Genomic DNA, 10513 nt, shown 5'->3' with positions numbered 1-10513 from the left:
GTAGTGATGGTGGAGGTAGTAATATATAATAACTATTTTTTAAAAATAACAGGTTGAAGCCAGCTTACAGGATTACACCTGTAATCCTAGCTACTCAGGAGGCAGAGATCTGAGAATCTGGCTTCAAAGCCAGCCTAGACAGAAAAGGCAATGAGACACTTATCTCCAATTTACCACCAAAAAAACTGGAAATAGCACTATAGTTCAAGTGGTAGAGGGCTAGACATGAGCTCAGGGACATGCCCAGGTCCAGAGTTCAAACCCAATGACTGAAAAAATAAATGACAGGTTAATGATAAGGAGCTGCAGAAATAAATGGTGGTTACCAAATGGATATCTTATTTAAGCTTCTTTGACTGGATTTCACATATGATTAAATTTTCCAGGTGCTAATACAAATTCCATTTTCCAAATGATTCAGACCAATGGAACCAAAGGAAGTGGATTCCTCCTGGTGGGATTTTCTGAGAATCCTCATCTGCAGCTCTTACAAGCTTTCCTGTTCTTGGTGATATTCCTTTTGGCCTTGACAAGCAACTTCATCACTATCACCATCACAACACTGGAGGAGCAGCTCCAGTCTCCCATGTATTACTTCCTGAAGCAACTTTCCCTTCTAGATGCCTCCTTCTTCTCTGTCACCGTCCCCTAGTCCATTGACAATTCCCTCACGGGCAACGGCTATATTTCCTATGCTCAGTGCATGCTCCAGATTTTCTTCTTCATGGCTTTGGCCTGGGCTGAGGTAGCCATTCTCACGGTGATGTCTTATGACCGCTATGTAGCCATTTGTTACCCATTGCATTATGAGCTCATCATGGACCTCAGAAAATGTCGGAGTGCTGTGACAGCTGTATGGGTAAGTGGAGGCATCTCAGGAATAATGTACATAACTGCCACATTTTCTATTACATTCTGTAAAGCCAAAGTAATTCACCAGTTCTTCTGTGATGTCCCTCAAATCATGAAGCTCTCCTGCTCCAATGATTACCTTGCAGTCGTTGGAGTAAATATTCTCATGACTGTGGCAGCCTCAGCCTGTTTCATCTCCATTGGCTTTTCCTACATCCACATATTCTCCACAGTTCTAAGAATCCCCTCTGCTGAAGGCCGATCTAAGGTCTTCTCCACCTGCCTGCCACACCTCTGTGTTTCTCAATTTTCCTCTCCACCGGCATGTGGGCATATCTCAAACCAACTTCAGACTCTTCAACTACCTTAGATCTTTTACTATCTATCTTTTACACAGTAATTCCTCAAACACTCAACCCTGTTATCTACAGTCTGAGAAATGAGACAATGAAGAGAGCTATCCAGAAGTTAATACTAGATAGAGAATTCACTGAGAGAAAAATGATTTTTCACTGCCATTGAGATATTTTGAATATTATGTATCTGGACATTTTTTTAAAAGTTTTTATTATAAAACTGATGTACAGAGAGGTTACAGTTTCATACATTAGGCATTGGATACATTTCTTGTACTGTTTGTTACCTTGTCCCTCATACCCCCCTTCCCCCTCCTCCTTTACCCCCCTGAGGTGTTCAGTTCACTTACACCATACAGTTTTGCAATATCTGGACATTTTTATTAGCAGAATTCATTCTAGAAATTTTTATTAGCAGAATTCCTTCAATATGTTGTGTCAATAAAAAGCAACCAAGATGCATTGTGTTGGTAAATTCCTTTGTTGAATGGCAACCCCTATATAAAATTACTTAGAGATCATACAATTATATTTTACAAAAGCCACATTTTTAGTATAAACTATCACTTTTTAATGCTGTTTTGTTCATCTCTTGTATTAGAGGTAGTTTACCTTAATAATGAATATAAGTATTAACACTTGTGACAAGAAATATTGACCAGCGTAATTTACCAGACATAATAAGCACAAATGACTATTTATCATATCTTTTACCCACTCAGTTATTAACTATTTAACCCATCAATAATAACCCATTTATGCATATTTTATTTTTGTGTAGTGTACTAATGATAGCTTTCTATATAATGTTTATTGTCCAAATTCTAGGGCTTGAACTGAAATCCTGGGCACGGTCCCTGAACTCCTTTTCTCAAGGCTGGTGCTTTATCACTTTGAGCCTCAGCAGCACCTCTGGTTTTCTGGTGATAAATTGGATATAAGCTTTTCATGGACTTCTTTGTCTTTGCTGCCTTTGAACAGCATTCCTTAAATCTCAGGCTACTGAGCAGCTAAGATCTCAAGATTAAGCCACCAGCACTAGTTGTTTCATTGAGCCAACTTAATTTGATATTGAATTGATTTTTAAAATATAGACATACATTTGTGCTTAAATTTCCTATTTTCATGACAATCACTGTGCATTTAAAATATCCCCAGAATTAGTAACTATTCCTTAGTTTAAGTCATTTCTAGTTGTGTCAATATTTTATAAGGTGGTCTAACAAAATTCAATGAAATCTACTGAATAATGGTAGGGTAAGTAGGGGTTAGTGGAAACTAGAGAGTAAAAAAGAGGGGGTAATAATATTAAAGTACAAGGTGTGAATATATGGTAAAAGCCCTTTGAGAACTTAACATGAAGTAATGAAGAATATCTTACTAATGAATGATATGAATAGAAGACTGGTCTTTTTTAAGCTGAGCATATTGGGAAGGAAAGGTGATGGAGGTGGAAAAAAGAAGGAAAGTGAATATGGTGCTAGTACTTTGTGTACATGTCTAGAAGAGTGCAATCTGTTGAAACTGCTTTGTGAAGGAGGAAAAGGGGAGGAGAAGACTGATCAAGAACATATTTTGCTCCAGTTATTTTTGAGATAGGTCTCAATATGTTTAACAGCAACTACATACAGCTTGAACTCTGGACCCCTTACCCTTGCTTAGCTTTGTTCCTTTTTTAACATCTTTATTCATTTATTTATTTATTCTCAAATTATGTACAGAGGGGTGAGTACATTTATTATCAAAACTGTTACCTCCTTCTCTCATTTTTTCCTCCTCCCCTCCTCCCCAGTTCCCTCCCTCCAGCCCAGGAGTTGTAGAGTTGGATTACAGCATATTGTTTTGTAAGTATTCCTGTTGGATGGGTTCACTTTTTACCCTTTGTCTCTCTATTTTGATGTTCCTCTTCCCTTCCCTAGTTCCAGTAAACATATGTACAATACCCAGGATAGAGAAAGCAGTAACAGCTACATCAGGGGTAAAACCCTGGGGGGGAAAAATGACAAAAGAAAGTGGCATTATTTCCAATGGTACATTGAAAACAACAAAGACAATGAGAAACCACTTATTTCTATAACTAGGAGTTCATTTCACTTACCATCATTCTATGTGTTCATATGTACATAGTTATTAACTATTATGATCTTCTGTTAGGACTATAGTAGACGTGTACTAACTATTGCCAATGAGGAAAAGCATAGAGTCTACGTTTCTTTGGGTCTGGCTCAGTTCACTTAGTGTATTTTATCTGCCCAGAAGGTTGAGACAAGAGATCACAGTTAGAAGCCAACTTTGAGGGACAAATCGGTGATTCAAATCTCCAGTTCACTTGAAGAAATGAGGCACTGAATCAGGGCATGCCAAGGCTGGCTTATAAATGTCATGTCATATCTCAACATTCTGGGTAGATAAAATTATAGTCATGAGGTCTTTCCCGGGCCTGCATACGAATCTCCGCCGCTGCGGACGCTCCAACGCCAAAGCTCTTAACTGCAGCCATGAGCAGCAATGAGTGCTTCAAGTGTGGACCATCTGGCCAGGGAGTGCCCTACTGGTGGTGGACGGGGTCGTGGAATGAGAAGCCGTGGCAGAGGTTTCCAGTTTGTTTCCTCATCTCTTCCAGACATCTGTTTTCGCTGTGGTGAGTCTGGTCACCTTGCCAAGGATTGTGATCTCCAGGAGGATGAAGCCTGCTATAACTGCGGTAGAGATGGCCACATTGCCAAGGACTGCAAGGAGCCCGAGAGAGAGAGAGAGCAGTGTTGCTACAACTGTGGCAAACCAGGCCATCTGGCTCGTGACTGTGACCACGTGGATGAGCAGAAGTGCTATTCTTGTGGGGAATTTGGACATATTCAGAAAGCCTCCACCAAAGTGAAGTGCTACAGGTGCGGTGAAACTGGTCATGTAGCCATCAATTGCAGCAAGACAAGTGAAGTCAACTGTTACCGCTGTGGCGAGTCAGGGCATCTTGCACGGGAATGCACGATTGAGGCCACAGCCTAATTATTTTCCTTTGTCGGCCCTCCTTTTTCTGATTGATGGTTGTATTATTTTCTCTGAACCCTCTTCACTGGCCAAAGGTTGGCAGGTAGAGGCTACTCCCAGGCCAGTGAGCTTTACTTGCCGTATAAACGGAGGAAAGGGGTGGAAAAAAAAAACAAAAACACGACTTTCTGTATTTAACTACAAAAAAAAGTTTATGTTTAGTTTGTTAGAGGTGTTATGTATAATGCTTTGTTAAAGAACCCCCTTTCCGTGCCACTGGTGAATAGGGATTGATAAATGGGAAGAACTGTGTCAGACTGGTAAGCCCATTCTGGGTTTCTTAAATATTCCCATGTAAGAGGTAAAACCAATTCTGGAGGTGTATATGAACTTCCATAAGTAACTTTAATTTTAGCATAATGATGTCCTTGGATTGTCTGACCTCCGTAGCTATTAAATAACATCAAGTAACATCTGTATCAGGCCCTCATAGAACATACAGTTGAGTGGGAGTAAACAAAATGAGAAGGCAAATGTGTTAAGACTGCAGGAGAGAAATTGGAATAAAAGCCTACAACAGTACAGCTTTATTACAGCTCTGATGCTGGATATATAGATGGTGATGGCAAAGGTTAAGAACACATTTTCAAAGACTAAATCTAAAACCCAGCGTGAACATCAATTCTCAGAGTTAGCATAATTTGGATTTATTCAGGAATTGCAGAGAAATGCATTTTCACAGAAATCAAGATGTTATTTTTGTATACCATATCACTTAGACAACTGTGTTTCATTTGCTGTAATCAGTTTTTAAAAGTCAGATGGAAAAAGCAACTGAGTCCTAGAAAATAGAAAATATAATTTTAAATTATTCCAATAAAGCTGGAGGAGGAAGGGGAAAAAAAATTATAGTCATGAGCTATCAGTGGCTAACTCAATGGACTTTTGCTCCCCAGATAAGTGGTTTTAAAACTCAAAAATATTAAAACTGTATTCAAATAACATATGCAAAATGTATTCAAAAGTATTTCAAATTCAACAGATGTTTTGAATCATAAAGATGTCAACTGTAATAAAAAAATTTTCATTGATCTTCATCTCTCTGTAATGTATTATTTCCCTACACAAATCAATCTTCGTTTATTCCATAGTAATGTTCATGTTCTCCTACATGTTTGCAGGAACATTTATTATTGAGAATTTCACACTTATCCCTGAATACACCTGGAATCATTTGAATGAATAGAAGTGGGGAGAGTACAAGATCCATATCTAAGAACTCTTCAGTAGTTCCACAACTTTCCACTGAAAGACCATGAGGAGAGGACCCCACCATTGCAGTGCCTCATTTATCCTAAATTACATGCCTTTGCACACATGTATCTTAGTCTAGATAATCCATACTATGCCAATATCCTACTTCATATCATAGACATTGGTGATGAAGATAGGCTCTAGCTTTCTTCTTCAGGTTGTGACTTGTGGTCATATATATTTTGTATTATTATTCAATCATTTTATCAGTTCCACAACACCAACACCTGCTTGAATTTTAATAGTCATCATACTCAGTTTACAGATGAATATGAGAAAAATTGGTGTCTCAAAAATATTGAAACTTCTATGGCTCATGCAGTGAGTTCACAACTGTGATACTAACCCATTGGGATGTGGAAAAGAAGAGAATGTAAGTTCAATGCCAGCCTAGGCAAAACATTCCCAAATCTGCACTGTTATCAATAAAAAACCTGACCAGGGAGTAGTGTACTTATCGTTCAACTTTGGAAACATTTAAATAGGAAGATTATGGCTATGACAGGCATAACCATACACAATACCTCAAACAAACCCACTAAAGTGAAAGGGTTGTAGCTAACTGTCTAGTTCATACCACAGCAGAACTAAAAATACATGAGCACTTCCAATGTATAAAACTGTTATTTAAGTGTATGTTCATTTTACCAGCAAATTATGTTGTGGATGTCAACACAGAGATACTGAAAATATATTATTACAGTGTCTGAAGTATTATGGGCTTTTTTCAGATGATAAAAGTGTTACGAGGTAATAAGTTTGATAAGAAATGTACTTACTGCTTTATGTATGAAACTCTAACCCCTCTGTACATATTTTCACAATAAATAAATAAATTTTTAAATCTAGATAGAAAAAAGTGATATGAATTCATACTTATCCTCTATAATTTGCTTTAGGTATTAGACAACTTAAACTGTGCAACTGTTTCCTTATTATACTTTTCAATCCAAAACTAGTTATGAATTGCGTTGTCTTGCACTTGCCAGAAAATGTTGTGTGCTAGTATTTTAAATGAAACATTAATGCTCACAACTTATTACTAAGTATCTACATTTTTCAGTTTGTCTGTAAATCTACTTACAGGAAATACTGACTTTTTCAGATAAATCAAAGTTACATAAGGATGATGTAAGTGGTAAAATCTCTTCAAAATCTGCGTACTCATTGCTCACCCCTGTAATCCTAGCTACTCAGGAGGCTGAGATCTGAGGATCACAATTCAAAGCCAGCTCAACCAGGAGAGTCAGTGAAACTCTTATCTCCAATTAACCACGAAAAAGCTAAGAGTGGGGCAGTGTCTGGCCTTCAGCATAAAAGCTCAAAAACAGTAGCCCAGAGACAGATACTAGGCCCGTAGTTCAAGCCCAACGACTGGATCTCGTTCTCTCTCCCTCTCTCTCTCCCTCTCTCTCTCTGTCTCTCTCTCTGTCTCTCTCTCTCTCCTCCCACCCCCGCACCAAAAAGAGAAAAGAAAAACATAGCATAGGTGGTGCATAGCTCTCAAAGTACTTGGGAGTGTGAGGCAGAAGGCTAGAGAGTTCAGTCCAGTCCAGAAAAAGATTTCAAGTCTATAAGTGATAGACAATTAAAACATCAATAGACAGGAAATGGTAGACAGGGACCGGGAAGGTGGGAGAAAAAAGAGAGATCGGGTAAAAATTTTGACAGGAAATCTAATCACTACCTTATGTATGTAACTATAACCTTGACAAAATTAAATAATAAAAGATAAAAGAAGGAAAAAAATATGGTTGAGGCACAGATTTGTTGAGGCTATTGAAATGTCTAAAATATATTTTAAAAGATAACTTTTAACTATGGCTATGCCTCAAATATTCTGTAGTCAAGAAAGAAACATTTTGCCAAAGAATTAAGATAAAGTGTAGAGCCAGAATTCAGACTTAGGCCACCTGAGTTTAATGCTACAGGATTACCACAGAAGTCCTTGTGCTTTCCCAAATAGAGTACAAAATGATAGTAACAAATTCCTTCTGTATAACACTTTAACAAATAAAATTAAGAACAATAAAAATTACACAATAATTTCAAAACCATATGTGTGAATACTAGAAATAAATAATATTTTCCCCTACTAAGCCTAATCCCTCCTCATTGGAGTTTAAGGAAAAATGACAAATATAGAAAAGGCAAAATTTATAGCATGGTCACAGAAATATCATAATACGTTTTAATCTCCAGGATCATCTTGTGGGATTTTCAAGGAGAAAAATTAGATGATTTCTGGGAACTCTCAGAAAACATTTATTACCTTCACTATCATAATGAAAGACTGAAATAGCTGAAATCTGAGATTCGGTACCCAGGCCTCAAGGTTAAACATAAAGATGATCACAGACATCTAAGTTTCTAGGAGGCTCCACCTAGACACACAGTTACTTGAAACTCATTCAAGTTTTCCTGTTGGACTTTCCAAAGTGCACCACTCAGCTGGCAAAGTGCTGCTTCTCATGTGGAGCTCAGACCCGCAGCCCAGGCTGCACCTGAGAGCCTGGCAGGCGCTCAGCTTCCTCCCCAGCTCCACCTGAGACCTTCTGCACGGGAACTTGTGAGTGTGCGCATGCGCCCTGAATCTTCACTATTCTCTAGACAGTTCATAGGTCCTTTAAATTTTCACAACCTTGAGCTACAGGCAACAGAATCGCATGTTTGCCAGTCCACTCTGTCTTTTTATGGAAATTCCAATGATCGCAATTTCAGCTGCCACAGGGAGAAAAAAAAAAAAAAGACTTATTTCTCCTGTTTAGCATGTATGTTTTTTGAAAGACATCACTCTTTACCTCGCCCAAAAAGCCTCAACTGACCATGTTCTCGGGAAAAACAAGGTTTTTTAAGGTCTTTGTGACTCTAGAAGAGATGTCAGATGTTGTTACTACCTTCCATACCTAACTATACACCAAGAAGAAAAGCGGTGAGTCTTCAAATTTTGAATGAGGAATAGGGAAAGAGTGTGAAAATTATGACATTAACGATCTGCAAGTTGGTTTGGGAATTCAATATTGTTAACTTTAATATGAGAAGAAACATAGATCACTGAAAATGAGTACATCTTAAAACTCATTAATTTATGTACGTTTATTACATTGATGGTTGAAGAATTGAAAACCTTTAAATTATGAAATATTGCTACTGATGAGTTAATCTACTGAAGAATCATCCAAGATCTTCAAAGATTATCTGACACATGTAGGTAATAGAGAAAAATCTCTTCTGAACAATACTTCAGTTTAATTATATTTTTATCAAAAGTCTTTTTGTGTCTTTGTAAATACATATTCAAAGCCAGGAAGCTGTTGCTCAACATTGGAATCCTAGCTACTCAGGAGCCTGAGAGATGAGGATCATGATTCTAATCAAGCTCAGGCAGAAAACTCTATGAGACTCATCTCCAATGAACCACCATAAACTTGGAAATAGGACTGTGGTCCAAGCGGTAAAACACTAGTCGACCACATGAGTTTAGTCACAGTGCCCAGGCCTTGAGTTCTAGTCCAGAATGGCCTCCGCAAATAATAAATTAACAATAGAAGTAGTAGTATTAGTACTGTGTTTTAGTTTTGTAAATTGACAGGCTAACTATTAGGAACTGCAGCAATAAACAGTGATTACCAAATGGGTAACTTATTTAGGCCTCTTTGACTGGATTGCACATATGATTAAATTTTCGAGGTGCTAATACAATTGGTTTGTTTCAAATGGTTCTGACAAATGGAACCAGAGTAAGTGGATTCCTCCTCTTGGGGTTTTCTAAGAATCCTCATCTGCAGCTCTTACAAGCATTCCTGTTCTTGGTGATGTACATTTTGGCCTTGACAAGCAACTTCATCATTATCACCATCACACCACTAGATGAGCAGCTCCAGTCTCCCATGTATTACTTCTTGAAGCAACTTTCCCTTCTGGATGCTTCCTTCATCTCTGTCACCATCCCCCAGTACATTGACAATTCCCTCACTGGCAACGGCTATATTTCCTATGCTCAGTGCATGCTCACAGTTTTCTTCTTCACCTTTTTGGCCTGGGCTGAGGTAGCCATTCTCACGGTGATGTCTTATGACCGCTATGTAGCCATTTGCTTCCCACTGCACTATGAACTCATCATGGATCCCAGAAAGTGTAAGAGAGATTTGACAGCTGTATGGGTAAGTGGAGGCATCTCAGGAACTTTGTATACGTATGTCACATTGTCTCTCACATTCTGTAAAGCCAAAGTAATTCACCAATTCTTCTGTGATGTCTCTCAAATTGTGAAGCTCTCCTGTTCCAATGACTACCTTGCTGTCGATAGAGTAGATATTGTCGTCATTTGGGCAGCCTTCGCCTGTTTCATCTCCATTGCCTTCTCCTACACCCACATATTCTCCACAGTTCTTAGAATCCCCTCTGCTGAAGGCCGATCTAAAGTCTTCTCCACCTGCCTGCCACACCTCTTCGTTGTCTCATTTTTTCTCTCCTCAGGCATGTGTGCAAATCTCAAACCAACTTCAGACTCCTCAACTACCTTGGATCTTTTACTACCTATCTTTTACACAGTAATTCCTCCAATTCTCAACCTTGTTATCTATAGTCTGAGAAATGAGACCATGAAGAGAGCTATCCAGAAGTTAATGTTGGATAGAGAATTCACTGAGAGAAAAATGGTTTTTCAACGCCATTGAGAGATCTGCAATATTATGTATCTGGAAATTTTTATTAGCAGAATTCCTTTGAACCCTTGTTTCAATGCAACGCAACCAAGATGCATTGTGTTGGTACACTCCTTTGTTGAATGACAGCTCCTTGGTACGATTACTTAGAGATCATAAAATTATGGTTTTGAAAAGCAATATTTTTGTAGATGATACTATCTCTTCGTAATGTGCGTGTGTTCATTTATTGTGTTAGAGATATCTTTATTTAATTAAGAATGAATATGAGTCTTAGCTGTTGTGACAAGAAATATTAACCAGCTTAATACACCAAATGTAGGAACAAATAAACAT

General features: G+C 38.2%; 1 protein-coding gene and 2 pseudogenes across 1 annotated transcript; all 3 read left to right on the top strand.

Annotated features, from left to right (window-relative positions):
• Positions 1 to 412: 412 nt before the first annotated feature.
• On the top strand, positions 413 to 1374 carry LOC125353559 (annotated as a pseudogene).
• Positions 1375 to 3706: 2332 nt separating this feature from the next.
• Positions 3707 to 5091, top strand: LOC125352842 (annotated as a pseudogene).
• Positions 5092 to 9226: 4135 nt separating this feature from the next.
• LOC125353558 (olfactory receptor 14J1-like) lies at positions 9227 to 10189 on the top strand. The gene has a single exon (XM_048349252.1). The coding sequence runs from the start codon at positions 9227 to 9229 to the stop codon at positions 10187 to 10189; it is 963 nt and encodes a 320-aa protein (XP_048205209.1).
• The last annotated feature ends 324 nt before the right edge of the window (positions 10190 to 10513 follow it).

The sequence above is a fragment of the Perognathus longimembris genome, chromosome 6 (genome assembly GCF_023159225.1).
Source record: "Perognathus longimembris pacificus isolate PPM17 chromosome 6, ASM2315922v1, whole genome shotgun sequence".
Classification (NCBI taxonomy): Eukaryota; Metazoa; Chordata; class Mammalia; order Rodentia; family Heteromyidae; genus Perognathus; species Perognathus longimembris.
This window is presented reverse-complemented; position numbering and strand designations above follow the sequence as displayed.